Source organism: Pristiophorus japonicus, chromosome 3 (assembly GCF_044704955.1).
Source record: "Pristiophorus japonicus isolate sPriJap1 chromosome 3, sPriJap1.hap1, whole genome shotgun sequence".
NCBI classification, from domain to species: Eukaryota; Metazoa; Chordata; class Chondrichthyes; family Pristiophoridae; genus Pristiophorus; species Pristiophorus japonicus.
This window is the reverse complement of record NC_091979.1, coordinates 85022477-85043047: the sequence shown is the minus strand read 5'-3', so window position 1 is coordinate 85043047 and position 20571 is coordinate 85022477. Positions and strand designations below refer to the sequence as shown.

General features: G+C 45.0%; 1 protein-coding gene across 2 annotated transcripts in view; it reads left to right on the top strand.

The window, feature by feature from the left end:
- xirp2b (xin actin binding repeat containing 2b) overlaps window positions 1-20571 on the top strand; it is a 203308-nt gene that overhangs the window by 82672 nt on the left and 100065 nt on the right. For both annotated transcript variants that reach the window (XM_070875510.1, XM_070875511.1), the window contains exon 2: window positions 19422-19572. In XM_070875510.1, coding sequence (XP_070731611.1) covers window positions 19422-19572 — 151 coding nt within the window. The remainder of the gene's footprint in view (window positions 1-19421; window positions 19573-20571) is intronic.

The window sequence follows — 20571 nt, the reverse complement described above, 5'->3', positions numbered from 1 at the left end:
AATCCCATGTGCTTTAACTTTGCACATTAATCTCTTGTGTGGGACCTTGTCGAAAGCCTTCTGAAAGTCCAAATATACCACATCAACTGGTTCTCCTTTGTCCACTTTACTGGAAACATCCTCAAAAAATTCCAGAAGATTTGTCAAGCATGATTTCCCTTTCACAAATCCATGCTGACTTGGACCTATCATGTCACCATTTTCCAGATGCACTGCTATGACATCCTTAATAATTGATTCCATCATTTTACCCACTACTGAGGTCAGGCTGACCGGTCTATAATTCCCTGTTTTCTCTCTCCCTCCTTTTTTAAAAAGTGGGGTTACATTGGCTACCCTCCACTCCATAGGAACTGATCCAGAGTCAATGGAATGTTGGAAAATGACTGTCAATGCATCCGCTATTTCCAAGGCCACCTCCTTAAGTACTCTAGGATGCAGGCCATCAGGCCCTGGGGATTTATCTGCCTTCAATCCCATCAATTTCCCCAACACAATTTCCCGACTAATAAAGATTTCCCTCAGTTCCTCTTCCTTACTAGACCCTCTGACCCCTTTTATATCCGGAAGGTTGTTTGTATCCTCCTTAGTGAATACCGAACCAAAGTACTTGTTCAATTGATCCGCCATTTCTTTGTTCCCCGTTATGACTTCCCCTGATTCTGACTGCAGGGGACCTACGTTTGTCTTCACCAACCTTTTTCTCTTTACATACCTATAGAAACTTTTGCAATCCGCCTTAATGTTCCCTGCAAGCTTCTTCTCGTACTCCATTTTCCCTGTCCTAATCAAACCCTTTGTCCTCCTCTGCTGAGTTCTAAATTTCTCCCAGTCCCCAGGTTCGCTGCTATTTCTGGCCAATTTGTATGCCACTTCCTTGGCTTTAATACTATCCCTGATTTCCCTAGATAGCCACGGTTGAGCCACCTTCCCCTTTTTATTTTTACGCCAGACAGGAATGTACAATTGTTGTACTTCATCCATGCGGTCTCTAAATGTCTGCCATTGCCCATCCACAGTCAACCCCCTAAGTATCATTCGCCAATCTATCCTAGCCAATTCTCGCCTCATACCTTCAAAGTTACCCTTCTTTAAGTTCTGGACCATGGTCTCTGAATTTACTGTTTCATTCTCCATCCTAATGCAGAATTCCACCATATTATGGTCACTCTTCCCCAAGGGGCCTCGCACAATGAGATTGCTAATTAATCCTCTCTCATTACACAACACCCAGTCTAAGATGGCCTCCCCCCTAGTTGGTTCCTCAACATATTGGTCTAGAAAACCATCCCTTATGCACTCCAGGAAATCCTCCTCCACCGTATTGCTTCCAGTTTGGCTAGCCCAATCTATGTGCATATTAAAGTCACCCATTATAACTGCTACACCTTTATTGCATGCACCCCTAATTTCCTGTTTGATGCCCTCCCCAACATCCCTATTACTGTTTGGAGGTCTGTACACAACTCCTACTAACGTTTTTTGCCCTTTGGTGTTCTGCAGCTCTACCCATATAGATTCCACATCATCCAAGCTAATGTCTTTCCTAACTATTGCATTAATCTCCTCTTTAACCAGCAATGCTACCCCACCTCCTTTTCCTTTTATTCTATCCTTCCTGAATGTTGAATACCCCTGAATGTTGAGTTCCCAGCCCTGATCATCCTGGAGCCACGTCTCCGTAATCCCAATCACATCATATTTGTTAACATCTATTTGCACAATTAATTCATCCACCTTATTGCGGATACTCCTTGCATTAAGACACAAAGCCTTCAGGCTTGTTTTATTAACACCCTTTGTCCTTTTAGAATTTTGCTGTACAGTGGCCCTTTTTGTTCTTTGCCTTGGGTTTCTCTGCCCTACACTTTTCCTCATCTCCTTTCTGTCTTTTGCTTTTGCCTCCTTTTTGTTTCCCTCTGTCTCCCTGCATTGGTTCCCATCCCCCTGCCATATTAGTTTAAATCCTCCCCAACAGCACTAGCAAACACTCCCCCGAGGACATTGGTTCCAGTCCTGCCCAGGTGCAGACCGTCCGGTTTGTACTGGTCCCACCTCCCCCAGAACCGGTCCCAATGCCCCAGGAATTTGAATCCCTCCCTGTTGCACCACTGCTCAAGCCACGTATTCATCTGCGCTATCCTGCGATTCCTACTCTGACTATCACGTGGCACTGGTAGCAATCCCGAGATTACTACTTTTGAGGTCCTACTTTTTAATTTAGCTCCTAGCTCCTTAAATTCGTTTCGTAGGACCTCATCCCTTTTTTTGCCTATGTCGTTGGTACCAATGTGCACCACGACAACTGGCTGTTCTCCCTCCCATTTCAGAATGTCCTGCACCCGCTCCGAGACATCCTTGACCCTTGCACCAGGGAGGCAACATACCATCCTGGAGTCTCGGTTGCGGCCGCAGAAACGCCTATCTATTCCCCTCACAATTGAATCCCCTATCACTATCGCTCTCCCACTCTTTTTCTTGCCCTCCTGTGTAGCAGAGCCAGCCACGGTGCCATGAACTTGGCTGCTGCTGCCCTCCCCTGATGAGTCATTCCCCTCAACAGTACCCAAAGCGGTGTATCTGTTTTGCAGGGGGATGACCGCAGGGGACCCCTGCACTACCTTCCTTGCTCTACTCTTCCTGCTGGTCTTCCATTCCCTATCTGGCTGTGGACCCTTTCCCTGCGGTAAGACCAACTCACTACACGTGATACTCACGTCATTCTCAGCATCGTGGATGCTCCAGAGTGAATCCACCTTCAGCTCCAATTCCGTAACGCGGACCGTCAGGAGCTGGAGGCGGATACACTTCCCGCACACATAGTCGTCAGGGACACCGGAAGCGTCCCTGAGTTCCCACATGGTACAGGAGGAGCATAACACCCGACCGAGCTCTCCTGCCATGTCTTAACCCTTAGATACACTTAAACTGGTAATAACAATGTTAAAAGTTACTGACCAATATAAGAAGAAAAAGAAAAACTACTCACCAATCACCAGCCAATCACTTACCCCCTAGGCTGTGACGTCACCTTTGTTTTTTTGCCTTCTCCCTGTAGCTGCACCGGTACGCCTCTCGCCGACCCCGGACTCGTGCTGCTCCGAGCTCCCGCTGGCCTTTATAGGCCTCTCGCCGACCCCGGACTCGTGCTGCTCCGAGCTCCCGCCTCCTCGACTGACTGCTCCGAGCTCCCGCTGGCCTTTATAGGCCTCTCGCCGACCCCGGACTCGCGCTGCTCCGAGCTCCCGCCTCCTCGACTGACTGCTCCGAGCTCCCGCTGGCCTTTATAGGCCTCTCGCCGACCCCGGACTCGCGCTGCTCCGAGCTCCCGCCTCCTCGACTGACTGCTCCGAGCTCCCGCTGGCCTTTATAGGCCTCTCGCCGACCCCGGACTCGCGCTGCTCCGAGCTCCCGCCTCCTCGACTGGATTAATAAAAACCCATAGAGAGCCCATACTGTACACCAAGATTTTGGTTCTTTGATAATCATACCTGCACAAATTATTTATTCACTGTTATACTTTATAAAAACTAATTTGCAATCCAAATGTAATTCCTTGTCAAAGTATGTTTTCCATGGTAACCAATCTTTTTGTTGCTTTTGAATATTACATAAACTATTGGCAGGTCTTTCAAATTAGCAGAAGGTTATATTATAACACTTGTGCACTGAGTTAGAAATCAATTGGCAAAACCTTTTTATACGGTAGGGTGTACTGAGATGTAGCTAGCAATTTGAAATTTGCACAAATAGAACCTTATATGTTACTCCTAGCTAAGTGTACGTGGGATTTGAGTGCTGGCGCCAATATAAATTCAATTTAGGTTACTTGTATGCATTTGTCTTTATTCCCATGGCCAGGATGTTGTAGTGTTTCTGTGAATCCATAGTTTGAGGGCTCACGATTATTGTAAACTCCACTTTACTGTAAGTATTACCAGATAATAATTACAATTTCTAGAACTTGCATTGATTTGCAGTTTTATTCATGTTTCCAAGACAAGTCTTATGCTAGTATTTATAGCATTGTATAAAACCCGTACCTGCCAATAAAGGAATACGATAGCCCTGATAGGTTTGTTCCTGGACTCAATATAGTAGAAAGCCATTAAGACCAGTGGACAGAATTAGACTGGTCTACTCCATCCTTAAACAAAAGCAGAAGTGTACCGAGGGGCACTAAGACAACGTCTCCATTTCAAAATTCTCATCTTTGTTTTCAAATCCCTCCATGGCCTCGCCTTTGTAATCTCCTCCAGCCCTACCCAAACCCCACCCCCAACCCGAGTAATCTGCACTCCTCTAATTCTGCCCTTTTGAGCATTCCTGATTATAATTGCTCAACCATTGGTTGCCGTGCCTTCTGTTGCCTAGGCCCTAAGCTCTGGAATTGTCTACCTAAACCTCTCTGTCTCTCTACCTCTCTTTCCTCCTTTAAGATGTTCCTTAAAACTTACCTCTTTGACCCAACTTTTGGTCATCTGCCCTAATTTCTCCTTATATGGCTCGGTGTCAAATTTTTTGTCTTATAATACTCCTGTGAAGTGCCTTGGGACGTTTTATTATATTAAAGGCGCTATATAAATACAAGTTGCTGTTGTAAGACAGACTTCTGTGTTTAACATAGAAACATCAAAAATAGTTGCAGGAGTAGGCCATTCGGCCCTTCGAGCCTACATCACCATTCAATATGATCATGGCTGATCATGCAACTTCAGTACCCCATTCCTGCTTTCTCTCCATACCCCTTGATCCCTTTAGCCGTAAGGGCCACATCTAACTCCCTTTTGAATATATCTAACGAACTGGCTTCAACAACTTTCTGTGATAGAGAATTCCACAGGTTCACAATTCTCTGAGTGAAGAAGCTTCTCCTCATCTCGGTCTTAAATGGCTTACCCCTTATCCTTAGACTGTGACCCCTGGTTCTCGACTTCCCCAAAATCGGGAACATTCTTCCTGCATCTAACCTGTCCAATCCCGTCAGAATTTTATATGTTTCTATGAAGTACCCTCTCATTCTTCTAAATTCCAGTGAATGTAAGCCTAGTCAATCCAGTTTTTCTTCATATGTCAGTCCTGCCATCCCAGGAATCAGTCTGGTGAACCTTCGCTGTACTCCCTCAATAGCAAGAATGTCCTTCCTCAGATTAGGAGACCAAAACTGTACACAATATTCAAGGTCTGGCCTCACCAAGGCCCTGTACAACTGCAGTAAGACCTCCCTGCTCCTATACTCAAATCCTCTCGCTATGAAGGCCAACATGCCATTTGCCTTCTTTACCACCTGCTGTACCTGCATGCCAACTTTCAATGACCGATGTACCATGACACCCAGGTCTCGTTGCACCTCCCCTTTTACTAATCTGTCACTATACAGATAATATTCTGCCTTCCTGTTGTTGCCACCAAAGTGGATAACCTCACATTTATCCACATTATACTGCATCTGCCATGCAATAGCCCACTCACTTAACCTGTCCAAGTCAACCTGCAGCCTTTTAGCATTCTCCTCACAGCTCACACTGCCACCCAGCTTAGTGTCATCTGCAAACTTGGAGATATTACATTCAATTCCTTCATCCAAATCATTAATGTATATTGTAAATAGCTGGGGTCCCAGCATTGAACCTTGCGGTACCCCACTAGTCACTGCCTGCCATTCTGAAAAGGACCTGTTTATTCCTACTCTTTGTTTCCTGTCTGCCAACCAGTTCTCTATCCACATCAATACATTACCCCCAATACCATGTGCTTTAATTTTGCACATTAATCTCTTGTGTGGGACCTTGTCAAAAACCTTTTCAAAGTCTAAATACACCACATCCACTGGTTCTCCCTTGTCCACTCTACTAGTTACATCCTCAAAAAATTCTAGAAGATTTGTCAAGCATGATTTCCCTTCCATAAATCCATGCTGACTTGGACCGATCCTGTCACTACTTTCCAAATGTGCTGCTATTACATCTTTAATAATTGATTCCAACATTTTCCCCACTACCGATGTCAGGCTAACCGGTCTATAATTCCCTGTTTTCTCTCTCTCTCATTTTATAAAAAGTGGGGGTTACATTACATCAGCTACTCTCCAATCCATAGGAACTGATCCAGAGTCTAAGGAATTTTGGAAAATGATCACGAATGTATCCACTATTTCTAGGGCCACTTCCTTAAGTACTCTAGGATGCAGACTATCAGACCCTGGGGATTTATCGGCCTTCAAACCCATCAATTTCCCTAACACCATTTCCTGACTAATAAGGATTTCCTTCAGTTCCTCCTTCACACTAGACCCTCGGTCCCCTAGCATTTCCAGAAGGCTATTTGTGTCTTCCTTAGTGAAGACAGAACCAAAGTATTTGTTCAATTAGTCTACCATTTCTTTGTTCCCCATTATAAATTCACCTGATTCTGACTGCAAGGGACTTACATTTGTCTTCACTAATCTTTTTCTCTTCACATATCTCTAGAAGCTTTTGCAGTCAGTTTTTATGTTCCCTGCAAGCTTATTCTCATACTCTATTTTCTGTTCCACCATTCAATGAGATCATAGATTCACAACCCTCTGAGAGAAGAAATTCCTCCTCATCTCAGTTTTATTATTTTGAGACTATGTCCCCTAGTTTTAGTTTCCCCCATGAGTGGAAATATCCTCTTTGCATCCACCTTGTCGAGCCCCCTCATTATCTTACATGTTTCGATAAAATCACCTCTCATTCCTCTGAAGTCCAATGAGTATAGGCCCAAACTACTCAACCTATCTTCATAAGTCATCTCTGGAATCAACCTAGTGAACCTTAATCTTCGAAAATCCAGGAAATACAACCCTAGTTTGTGTAATCTCTCCTCATAATTTAACTTGGAGTCCAGGTATCATTTTAGTAAACCTACTCTGCACTCCTTCGAAGGTCAATATATTCTTCCTAAAGTGTGGTGCCCAAAACTAAACGGGATACTCCAGCTGTGGTCTAACCAGGGCTTTGTATAGCTGCAGCATGATTTCTAACCCCATGTATTCTAGTCCTCTAGATATAAAGGCTAGCATTCCATTAGCCATTTTGATTATTTTTTAATTATCATGACATTTTAATGATCTATGTACATGGACCCCTAAATCTCTTTAGATTTCCACTGCTTCTAGCTTTTCGCCATTTAGAAAGTATCCTGATCTATCCTTTTATGTCCAAAGTGGATCACCTCACTCTTGCTTATATTGAAATCCATTTGCCGCGGTTTTTCCCATTCACTTAATCTATCAACATCTCTTTGTAATTTTATGCTTTCATTTACACTGCTTACAATGTTGCCAATGTTTGTGTCATCAGCGAACTTTGATATGTGGCTTTCTACCCCATCATCTAAGTCATTAATAAACCATCATCATCATCATAGGCAGTCCCTCGGAATCGAGGAAGACTTGCTTCCACTCTTAGCATGAGTTCTTAGGTGGCTGTACAGTCCACATATGAGAACCACAGTCTCTGTCACAGGTGGGACAGACAGTGGTTGAAGGGGAGGGTGGGCGGGGAGCCTGGTTTGCCGCACGCTCTTTCCGCTGCCTGCGCTTGATTTCTGCATGCTCTCAGCGACGAGACTCAAGGAGCTCAGCGCCTCCCGGATGCATTTCCTCCACTTAGGGTGGTCTTTGGCCAGGGACTCCCAGGTGTCAGTGGAGATGTCGCACTTTATCAGGGAGGCTTTGAGGGTGTCCTTGTAACGTTTCCGCTGCCCACCTTTGGCTCGTTTGCCGTGAAGGAGTTCTGAGTAGAGCGCTTGCTTTGGGAGTCTCATGTCTGGCATGCGGACAATGAGGCCTGCCCAGCAGAGCCGATCAAGTGTGGTCAGTGCTTCAATGCTGGGGATGTTGGCCTGGTCGAGGACGCTAACGTTGGTGCATCTGTCCTCCCAGGGGATTTGAAGGATCTTGCGGAGACATCGTTGGTGGTATTTCTCCAACGACTTGAGGTGTCTACTGTATATAGTCCACGTCTCTGAGCCATACAGGAGGACGGGTATTACTACGGTCCTGTAGACCATGAGCTTGGTGACAGTTTTGAGGGCCTGGTCTTTGAACACTCTTTTCCTCAGGCGGCCGAAGGCTGCACTGGCGCATTGGAGGCAGTGTTGGAACTTCGTCGTCAATGCCTGCTTTTGTTGATAGGAGGCTCCCGAGATAAGGGAAGTGGTCCACATTGTCCAGGGCCACGCCGTGGATCTTGATGTCTGGGGGGCAATGCTGTGCAGCAAGGACAGGCTGGTGGAGGACCTTTGTCTTACTGATGTTTAGCGTAAGGCCCATGCTTTCATACGCCTTGGTAAATACGTCGACTATGTTCTGGAGTTCAGCCTCTGTGTGTGCACAGACGCAGGCGTCGTCCACGTACTGTAGCTCGACGACAGAGGTTGGAGTGGTCTTGGACCTGGCCTGGAGACAGCGAAGGATGAACAGCTTCCCACTGGTTCTGTAGTTTAGTTCCACTCCAGCGGGGAGCTTGTCAACTGTGAGGTGGAGCATGGCAGCGAGGAAGATTGAGAAGAGGGTTAGCAGTGAATAGTTGAGGCCCCAACACAGATCCCTGTGGAACGCCACAAGTCGCATCCTGCCAATTAGAGTAGCTACCCATCATCATAGGCCGTCCCACGGAATCGAGGAAGATTTACTTCCACTCTAAAAATGAGTCCTTAGGTGGCTGAACAGTCCAATACAAGAACCACCGTCACTGCCACAGGTGGAACAGATAGTCATTGAGGGAAAGAGTAGGTGGGACTGGTTTGCCACACGCTCCTTCCGCTGCCTGCGCTTGATTTCTGCATGCTCTTGGTGACGAGACTCGAGGTGCTCAGTGCCCTCCCAGATGCACTTCCTCCACTTAGGGCGGTCTTTGGCCAGGGACTCCAGGTGTCAGTGGGGATGTTGCACTTTATCAGGGAGGCTTTGAGGGTGCCCTTATAACGTTTCCTCTGCTCATCTTTGGCTCGTTTGCCTTGAAGGAGCTCCGAGTAGAGCGCTTGCTTTAGGATTCTCGTGTCTAGCATGCGAACAATGTGGCCTGCCCAGCGGAGCTAATCAAGCGTGATCATGTACAGTAGACACCGCAAGTCGCTGGAGAAATACCACCAACGATGTCTCCGCAAGATCCTGCAAATCCCTTGGGAGCGTCCTAGACCAGGCTAACATCCCCAGCATTGAAGTACCTACCCCATTATCCTGACTCTGTCTCCTGCTGTTCAGCCAATCTCCTAACCATGTCAATAATTTCCCTTCAATACCCATGAGCTTGAACATTAGCTAAGTCTCTTCTGAGGAACTTTATTGAATACTTTAAATATAAATAACATCCATAGACATTGCCCTATCTACTACTTTAGTCAGTTCTTCAAAAAAATTCAATCAGGTTAATCAGGCATGACCTACCCTTTACAAATCAGTGCTGGCTCCTCTCTGATCAGCGGAAAATTTTCAAGGTTTGCAGTCACTCCATCTTTAATTATAGATTCTAGTAGTTTCCTGACAACAGATATTTGGCTAACCGGTCTATAATTCCCTGGTTTTGCTCTCTCACCTTTCTTAAATAGCGGAGTGACATATGCAATTTTCCAATCTAAAGGAATGGTTCCTGAATTGAGAGAACTTTAATCTTGGTGAGTCTGTGTCCCTGATTCAATATTAGTTTCTTGGGATGTCCGGCATGCAATCCTCCTCTTCTACTGTAAATACTGATGCAAAGTAATTATTTAACATCTCTGCCATTTCCTTATTTTCATTTCTAATATTACCAGTATCAGTTTTTATGGGGCCCACATTGCTCTTAACCACCCTTTTTTCCTGATTTAGTTGAAAAAAATGTTGATATTGATATCCCTTGCAGGTTTCTTTTCATAGTACCTATTTGTAGCTCTTACTGTCTGTTTTATGACCCTTTGCTGTTCTTTGTATCTCTCCTATTCCCCAGGATCTGTGCTATTTTTTGTATTTTTGTATGCTTTTTCTTTTAGTTTTATGTTGTCCCTTACCTCTTTAGTCCTCCATGGTGTTTTTTCGGCAGATAGAACCCATGCACCGTGAAGGTATAAACTGGTCTATAGCACATTAAATGTTTTTTTAAGCATCTCCCACTGATCTTCTGTCCCATTTTACCCATTAACAGATTTGCCCAGTTTACTGTGGACATTCTTTGGGGCTGCAATTTCCCCCCTCCATAAGTTCCATTACCACTACTAAGTGGGGACGCGCCAAACCCACACCAACCAGCGGCGACCCCCTCTCTGCCCCTCGCATGGTATTGCGCCGTGGGAGTGGCAGCACGGTCGGTCGGTGCCTGGCGAGGAGCTATCTGTGGCTGGGCGGCACATCTGCCCTTAAAGGGGAGGTTATGCTGCCAGCGACTCCATTATATTTTTGTTGGCCAACTACCAGGTCGGCCCGACAATTATGCCCCTGGGTACAGCCGGGCCACCAACAGGCAGCCTGGCACCCCCTCTTGGCTAGCCCAACCGAAACCCCCCCTGGTGGCCCAGTGGACCAAACGGAATTTGTTGCAGAACTCACAATGGCCCACCCTTTAACTGAAGGGGAGGGACGTTGTGACACATCAGCTGACGACTGGTCTTGGCGGCCGACCCGCTGCATGGGGCACTTCTGTTCTGCAGCCCCCACAACTTCCGCCCCGACCCCCAAAAAATTCTATCAGCTGAATTTCTCTGGTATCTCCACCCCATGGATTGGCGCGGAGAGAAAAAAAAACAGAAGATGCACCCTGTTATGTCTTTGGATGCTCTGATAATGATTCCACGAGGCAATGTGTTGTACTTGAACTGTAGTGGCCTTAGTCCTTTATTGATAACTCCAGAGTGAGGATCACACCTGGTGGCCTGCCTTTTATACTAGGCCTGGCACACCTGTACAGGTAACCTGCAAATCTCCCACTGAGGTGCCCCCTGGTGGCACACCTTGTAATAGTACAAGCAGTAACCATGTAGGATACATGACATCACTCTCCCCCAAGCTTTTAGTGCAAATCACCTTCATGCATTGACTGTGCTCTGGGCTTAGTTCTTTCTGGTTGACCATTAGAGGGTCGTTTCCATCTTGGGTGAGTAGGTGGTGTTTCGTTGGCAGTGGAGGTGCTGGTGGTTTTTGTTTGTGCGTCCATGACCACTCCATTCTCTCCCCACCCCTCCAGATATAGATTATGCCGGTGGCTCATTACATTTATATACATTCAAGTCCAGAAAAAAAAATTTGCATTTACATCATTACATTTGTGGTACAGTTTGAGGCAAGTACATTTGACTGGTGAGGTACATTCTTGATATATACTTGGAATCAGTACTGGTGTGTGAGGACAAACTAGTACCAGAGCTGAATGGTGTCCAGGTAGTCTGATGGTGGTGCGGTGCCCAGTGCTGGCAATGGGAACCCAGTTGGCTCAAGTTGCCTGCTCTCGGGGCCTTTGCCCGAGTGTAGATCAGGTTCACAGATGCCTGTGACCTCCCTGTCCTTTTCTTGCACCCCGGGTCGCTGCTGCTCCCTGAGAAGCAGTTGTCTGGCAGTGCACAGGGAACTGCTGACTCGCTTGCCTGGACGTTATTTGGTTTGGAATCCTGGCTGGTCCAGGTCCCATTTGGGAGAACTGTTGCGGATGACTCTTCATTCCCGGGTGTAGCCTTGGTGGTGATAGGGTCTGGAGGCTGTGCCTTAGCGTAGTTTGCTCTTTCAGGCTCGTGGTAGTTGGTGCCATTGGGTGCCTGAGAGGTGGAGCCAATCAGGGGCAGAGTATCGATACCAGTGCCGTTGCACTCCTGAGATCGCTTGCTCTGCGGCTTGTATGTATTGGCTGCTTGTGGCCACACTCCATGGTGCATAACTCTGGTCCCAGGGACGCAGGCTACTACATTGGATAGCTCGCTGGACCTGTGTGCTCCCGATGGGTGTCTGCCCGCTGCATTGACAGTAGGCCGTTGAAATTCTACATCGCACAGAAAGTTGTTGAGTCCAGTTCAATGGACATGTTCAAAAGGGAATTAGATATGGTGCTTATGGCTAAAGGGATCAGCGGGTATGGAGAGAAGACTGGGGTGGGATACTGAGGTTGAATGATCAGCCATGATCATATTGAATGGCAGTGCAGGCTAGAAGGGCTGAATGGCCTGCTCCTGCACCTATTTTCTATGTTTCATTACTCATAGTAATAACCTGTAGTTCCAATTGCGATCGCGCGACTTTTCTTTGCTTATTGCATCTACACAGCTCTGATCATCAATTACACATTTTACATCTAACTCACAGTTGCTATTACATTGAGACTTTTCTTTGCTTATTGCATGTACACAACTCTGATCATCAATTACACATTTTACATCTAACTCACAGTTGCTCTTACATTGATTGAGAGTGTGGAACTGTCCCTTTAAGTGTGGTGGATGGAAGGCCTCCTTTAAGAGAGCTTACCCCAATCCTCTTCTTCATGGTGCCACATGTTGCTCTATCAGTACTGCATCTCGTGATCTGGCCGCCGCTATCTTTTTCTTCAGCGCATCACCTCATGGTTTGGCCGCCATTTTTCCTCGACGTCGATGCGGTGATCCTCTTTTCCCCGGGTTCTGCCATCGAAGCTGAGAAGTCGCCTTTGAATCCAATTTTCTTTCTCCGGAGTCCTGCCATTGGAGCCCGGAAGGTGTGTTCGGGTCGTCTCAGCTGGATCATCTCCACACAGTCGTGCTGAGCGGTCTGTGCCTCGGGTGCTGTGCTAGTCTGCTCTCTGGTGCCGGGTCCACCCTCAAGTGAGGGTTTGCTTTGCCTCTGAGCGCGGAGGATGTCGAACGCTGGAGGGATGAAATCTTCCCAACTCCAATGGATCTTCTCCATTCACCTTCTTCCGAGTAGCGTTGGTCCATCACCTGCAACAATCCACAGAGGTAACTTGTGCACCGCGCCATCATGGAGTACCTTTACATCCACACTACCAACGACTGGGATGATTTCATCGGTGTAGGTGCGCAGCTTTGCCTGAACCGGGACCAACTTGGGTCGTTCAGTTTGATTGTCCCATAGCCTCTCAAAGGCTTCTTGATTCATAACTGACTGGCTCGCCCCCGTGTCCACTTCCATGAAGACTGGACCTTCAATTATCTCGACTTCCATCCTCAGCGCAGGACGCTCGGTGGTGCAGGTAAACATACTATATACCTCATCATGGGGCTGAGCTGCCTCTCTGACGATCGTTTCATAATCCGAGCTGGATTCATGGCCATCTGCAGACTCTTTATCAACACAATGAGTCAAATTTCTTTTACACATTCGCTGGAGGTGGCCCTTTGTTTTGCAGCCTTTACACACATAGTCCTTAAGGCGGCACTGGTGAACCCTGTGATTCCTTCCACAACGCCAGCATGGAGCGACTCGGTTAGCCCCTTCGGCGGATTCTGAGTTAAGGGACTCGGGAGCCTGTTCTCTCTTCCCTGAGAAGGTTGACGTTCTACAGTCCAGCCTCTAAAAGCCGCCACTCTGTGCACAGTACTTGCCGGGTTTGAGTCCTGAGGATGAGTTATCTGCCTAGTGCTGCAGGTCGAGGTCATGAATGCCTGGCTCACGGAGACAGCCTTCTGCAGTGTGGTATCCGCAGACAGTAGCTTATGAAGAAGGCCCTCATGGCTGATTCCAATGACAAAGATATCCCGCAATACTTCAGTGAGGTGGTTGCCGAAATCACACGGTGCCGTCAGCCTCCTGAGGTCTGCAGCATATTTTGTGATTTCCTGGCCTTCAGGCCGTCGGTGGGTGTAAAACCGGTGTCTGGCTATGAGGATGCTCTCTTTGGGCTTGAGTTATTCTTGGATCAGCGTTACAAGCTCCTCGTACATCTTGGTCATTGTCTTTGCTGGTGCCAGCAAGTCCCTGATGAGGCCATAGACAGTGGGTCCATAACTGGTTAGCAGGATAGCTCTGCGCTTATCAGCCAGTGTGGCCGGATTGTCGCCTTCCAGGTCGTTTGCAGTGAAGAAATGGTCGAGCCTCTCGACAAAGGCGTTCCAATCATCATCATTGGCAAACTGCTGCAACGTACCAAGGGTAGCCATTTTCATGTGAATGTCCGTAATCTCATCACCAATTGTTATGTCTTTGGATGCTCTGATAATGACTCCACGAGGCAATGTGTTGTACTTGAACTGTAGCGACCTTAGTCCTTTATTGATAACTCCAGAGTGAGGATCACACCTGGTGGCCTGCCTTTTATACTAGGCCTGGCACACCTGTACAGGCAACCTACAAGTCTCCCACTGAGGTGCCCCCTGGTGGCACACCTTGTAATAGTACAAGCAGTAACCATGTAGGATATATGACACACCCTATTTGGGGCGGGAAGCAATTTTGGCCCCTCTATCTCATCCTTTTGGTTGGCCTTACCTAAATCTAGAATCTTAGTAGCTGTTTGGCGTTTCTTCCTTTCTAACACAACATTTACCTCAATCATATTATGATCGCTATTAGATAAATATTCATGCACCATTAGGCTGTTACTAAATCTGACTCATTACTCATGACGAATCGAATGTGGCCTGCCCCCTTGTTGGTTCTAGGACATATTGTTGCAAATATATCTTGAATACAGTCAAGAAATTCACCAACTTAAAACTACTCTGCTTGTCTAATCTCTGCATTAATACATTACTAAACGTAAAAGATTGAAAATAATAAATTTATAGTACATTATCAGGTGTGTAGCAACACAATGTCATAATTGTGCTATCATACCCTTTTATATGTGCAAACATGGTAAAATAGATTAAATGAAACCTTGGCATGGTGACATTGTCCTTTTCACAAAGTCAAATATTATTTATATTGAATGTATGATATAAAGTTAAACTTGAAATCTTATTGAGACTACCGATTCAAATTTGACAGACCTAGATCAACATTGCATGCCAAATAGTCCTCTGAAAGATAGCAGCCAGTGAATTTGGAAATTGTTTAGCAAAATTTAATATGCAATCATCTCAGTACTTTGAATAATTGAAGGTTTGTCTGCCTTCTCTCTCTCCCTCCTGCCCCCTCACCCCACAACTGGCCGGAATCTTTCCAGCCCTGCGAGTTCAGACTTGGAGGCGGGCCTGCTGTCAATTTGGTCCTAACTGACTGACTGAACCCACCTCCATGTCAGTTTCTCAACTGTCAGGTCTGCATGCGGATCACAGACCCGACATCAAGCGGCGGGGCAGTCAATTAAAGTGCTTAAGAGATAATTTAAAGGTATCGAAAAGGATTTTACCCAGGCACTTACCATTTTACCATGTTTTCACCGAGTTTGCCATCCTTTGGGTTTCACGCCAGCTAAGTGTGTTGGGTTCTCAGTGACTCTCCATTGCTTTGGCTAGTTGGCAGCTGCAGAAGTGGTATAAAAGCTACCATTTCACAGCTGTTTATTTTCCAATTTCAGAAGCTGAAGCCTTCAGGATTTGGAAGAAACTTTACAGTTATATGCAGTTTGGAAGTGTTTGCGATGAACTCTCTTTGCACTGTTACCTCCTTAGAGCAACCTCTCTCACCATTGACAGATCGTTTCTGTCATCGCAACCTCACCTGCCATATATTCAAGCAATATCGGTGCCCTTGAAAAAAAATCTCACCTTGGTCCTCAGAATCATAGAAACATAGCAACATAAAAAAATAGGTGCAGGAGTAGGCCATTTGGCCCTTCGAGCCTGCACCACCATTCAATAAGATCATGGCTGATCATTCCTTCAGCCTTTCCTGCTTTCTCTCCATACCCCTTGATCCCTTTAGCCGTAAGGGCCATATGAACTCCCTCTTGAATATATCCAATGAACTGGCATCAAGAACTCTCTGCGGTAGGGAATTCCATAGGTTAACAACTCTCTGAGTGAAGAAGTTTCTCCTCATCTCAGTCCTAAATGGCCTACCCCTTATCCTAAGACTGTATCCCCTGGTTCTGGACTTCCCCAGCATCGGGAACATTCTTCCCGCATCTAACCAGACCAGTCCCGTCAGAATCTTGTATGTTTCTATGAGATCCCCTCTCATCCTTCTAAACTTCAGTATATACAGGCCCAGTTGATCCAGTCTCTCCTCACATGTCAGTCCGGCCATCCCGGGAATCAGTCTGGTGAACCTTCGCTGCACTCCCTCAATAGCAAGAACATCCTTCCTCAGATTACGAGACCAAAACTGAACACAATATTCCAGGTGAGGCCTCACCAAGGCCCTGTACAACTGCAGTAAGACCTCCCTGCTCCTATACTCAAATCCCCTAGCTATGAAGGCCAACATTACATTTGCCTTCTTCACCACCTGTTGTACCTGCATGCCAACTTTCAATGACTGATAAACCATGACACCCAGGTCTCGTTGCATCTTCCCCTTTCCTAATCTACCGCCATTCAGATAATATTCTGCCTTCGTGTTTTTGCCCCCAAAGTGGATAACCTCACATTTATCCACATTATATTGCATCTGCCATGCATTGGCCCACTCACCTAACCTGTCCAAGTCACCCTGCAACCTTTTAGCGTCCTCCTCACAGCTCACACCGCCACCCAGTTTAGTGTCATCTGCAAACTTGGAGATATTACACTCATCTAAATCATTAATGTATATTGTAAAGAGCTGGGGTCCCAGCACTGAGCCCTGCAGCACCCCACTAGTCACTGCCTGCCATTCTGAAAAGGACCCGTTTATCCCGACTCTGTGCCAACCAGTTCTCTATTCACGTCAGTACATTACCCCCAAGACAGGTGGCACGGTAACCCGTTCCCGCCTTTCCTGGCCTGGTGGCAATTTCAGATGTGTCGGCCCATCCGTCTGCTCCCAGTCGGTGAGGCCTATCCACTCCATTACTGCCTCTGAGAGGTGGTAATGGGCCTTAAGGAGGGAGGCAATTTTAGCCCAAACTGTTCAAAATAAAGATTTTAATGTTTGATAACACATTAGAAGAAACTCTTCATGAACATTGACTAAAACAACCAAGTGCCTCCACTTGTGTGTTATTGGTTGGTATGATTGGACAAGAATGTGATTGTGAGGGATGGCTAGTGAGATGGGGAAGTGATAATGTAGATAGAGAGAGAGATTGTTGGGGGAAAGAAAAAAAGAAACAAAGACTTGCATTTATATAACGCCTCTCATGACCACCGGATGTCTCAAAGTGCTTTACAGCCAATGAAGTACATTTTGGGGTGTAGTCACTGTTGTAATGTAGGAAACGCGACAGCCAACTTGCGCACAGCAAGATCCCACAAATAACGTTAATGACCAGATAAACAGTTTTTGTTATGTTATGATTGAAGGATAAATATTGTCCGGACACCAGGGATAACTCCTCTGCTCTTCCTCGAAATAGTGCCATTGGATCTTTTACATCCACCCAAGAGGGCAGACGGGACCTCGGTTTAACATCTCATCTGAAAGACGGCAACTCCGAGAGTGCAGCACTCCCTCAGCACTGCACTGGAGTGGCAGCCTAGATGTTTTTTTATGTGCTCAAGTTCCTGGAATGGGACTGGAACCCACAACCTTTTGACTCAGAGGCAATTGTGCAAAGTGCTGCAGTACAAAGAGACCTGGGGGTCCTTGTGTATGAAACACAAAAAGTTAGAATGCAAGTACAGCAAGTGATCAGGAAGGCAAATAGAATGTTGACCTTTATTGCAAAGAGGATAGAGTATAAAAGCAGAGAAGTCCTGCTACAACTGTACAGGGTATTGGTCAGTCCACACCTGGAGTACTGTGTACAGTTTTGGTCTCCTTATTTATGGAGGGATATACTTGTATTGGAGGCAGTTCAGAGAAGGTTCACTAGGTTGATTTCTGAGATAAAGGGGTTGACTTATGAAGAAAGATTGAGCAGGTTGGGGCTATACTCATTGGAGTTTAGAAGAATGAGAGGTGATCTTATTGAAACATAAGTTACTGAGAGGGCTCGACAAAGTAAATGCAGAGAGGATGTTTCCACTCTTGGGAGAATCTAGAACTAGGGGGCATAGTTTCAGAATCAGGGTTCGCCCATTTAGAACTGAGATGAAGAGGAATTTCTTCTCTCAGAGGGTCATAAATCTGTGGAATTCTCTGCCCCAGAGAGCTGTGGAGGCTGGGTCATTGAATATATTTAAGGTGGAGATAGACAGATTTTTGAACAATAAGGGAATTATGGAGTTCGAGCAAGGAAGTAGAGCTGAGACAAAGATCGGATCAGCCATGATCTTATTAAATGGGAGCAGGCTCCAGGGGCCAAATGGCCTACTCCTGCTCCTATTTCTTATGTTCTTACGTTCTTGTATGGTGTCCTGGCCAATATTAATTCCTCAACCAACATCACTAAAAATAATGTATCTGCTCATTAACACATTGATGTTTGTGGAATCTTGCTGTTCACAAATTTGCTGTTTTGTTTGCTACATTACAACAGTGACCGTATTTCAAAAATAAAGCACTTCATTGGCTGTAAAGTGCTTTGGACATTCTGTGGTTATGAAATGTGCTATATAAATGCAAGTCTTTATTTCTTTCAATTTTGATTAAACTTGAATGTTTATGGTACTGGTATCACATTGCAGTTTTCATCTTTGTAAAATAGCTTCTCCTATCCCATAGCTTTACTTACAATAACTGAAATAATTTGCTTTAATTTTATTTATGAGCTCATAAATATTTCATATCCAGTAATTTAACATATCTTAGTAAAATGGTTACATAGGGGTTATCCATAATTAGTCTTACTCAATGTATATTCATTTGTAGTTAAATAACTTCAGTTATACTTTATAATTTTCATATTACTATAGCTAGAAAAGATTTTTTTCCAAAAATGACTTTAATGTAAAAGACTTGATTCACCATGTTGGGAAGTTATCAAGCAGGATAAGTTCCTAGTACACTTTGGAACAAGCTGTTCTAAATGTTCAGTTCAAACTGTACCAGCCAGCTTCTGTGTTTGTTAAATGGTAGCAAACTCTCTATTCATCATGGTAGAAGGTTATAAAATAGCTCAGAAAATTTGTGAAGAGTTGATTTTGGCATGAATACATTGTTCAAAAAGTCCCTTTTATGGAACTGAGACCTACAGTTTTGAATTAATAAAAATGACCTTCTTATGAACGATCAATTAAATGGTGGCCTTTGCATTATACATGGCACCCGATACCTATTGTTTATTCAATGATGTCATTCTTCCTGTTTTATAAAAACCTGTAACTGATCAGTAGAAACATGTACTGAGGAACTTATCTGTAGTGCTTGCTTGTGCTTGTGGTATGTTTTATGCCTTGTGTGCACCTATTTTACTGAGAGCTACTGTATGATCAGTTCCTCTGATAAGGGGTTGAGCTGTAAGTGTAAGAGGAAAACCACAGATGTTTCCAAATAGCTGTTAACATGACCGTTTATTTCCTTTGTTCTTTTACAGGAACTGAGAGGTGGAGGTTCGCCTTCTCCACCATTAAAGCAGCAGGCTGGAAATCCTTCAGGCAGCTCTTCAACCAATCTAGATTGTAAAGTTAGAGGGAAACTGCAGAAAACAATGCCCCTGGATGGCAAGGAAACAAACAGCAGTGCGGGTAAGTGCCATAACATTTAAAATGCCTCGTCATAGCAAAGCTGTCTACAGAATGCCAGATCTGCTTTTGGACTATGCATTTTTCACAGTATTTTTTTAACCCTTAACATTCGTGGATAAATTAGCTATTTTCTCTCTTCAGTTTAGTTGTTCATCGTTTCCTTCAAGTGTGTATTTTGTTAATTTTGTCTCAAGAAGGATAAGAGCTACCAAGGAATTATCTTCTAACTCATCTCCCCTGCCACTGCTTAACCTTCCGCTGGGTTAGATACCTCGTCCTTCTGATCCTCATCATTTATATACAAGTTCTGCCTTTTAATATTTAAAATGAAGAATTGATAAGAGTTTGGACATTTTTAAGCTCTCCTGTGCAGAAAATGCCTGACCTTTACTTATCATTTTACTCGAATGGGCAAGGCTAAGATCAAAAAGTAATTGTAGGCACAGATGCACTTACTGCAACAAACTGGCATTGCAATGGCTCACTAATTCATGATACTTTTGGACTCTTGAATACAATGCAGTTTCTAACAAAGGGTACTTTTTACCACATGCTTCCTACTTATTGTCATTCCATGTTAAAAGTCAACATATAGCATTGCACATTCAAAGCAAAGAGCCATTAAAGATGGTGTATCTGGGTTTGGTACCTTGCCATTCATTTTCTCATTCTGTGAGGAAAAAGTACAAAATCTGTCCTATTTCCTCTCCCATCACCTGGAGATTGGGACAGATAAACTATTGTGATTAGTCACAGTGTAAATTGATGTGTCTTCTCCTAACACTGAGCTCACAACGTCATTGTCCGTAACAAGCTTCTTACTGCAATGGAATCTCATATCTATTGGAGTTACTAAGAACATAATGATTCTTGCCGTCTACCGATCCTAATCCTGTAAACCTCAAATAGAAAATGATTTATTGTGCGTGTGTGAGTATATAAGGTGGTAGTTGAATGTTAAAGTCAGATTTGTTTTCAGAAATCATCTGCAGGGGAAAA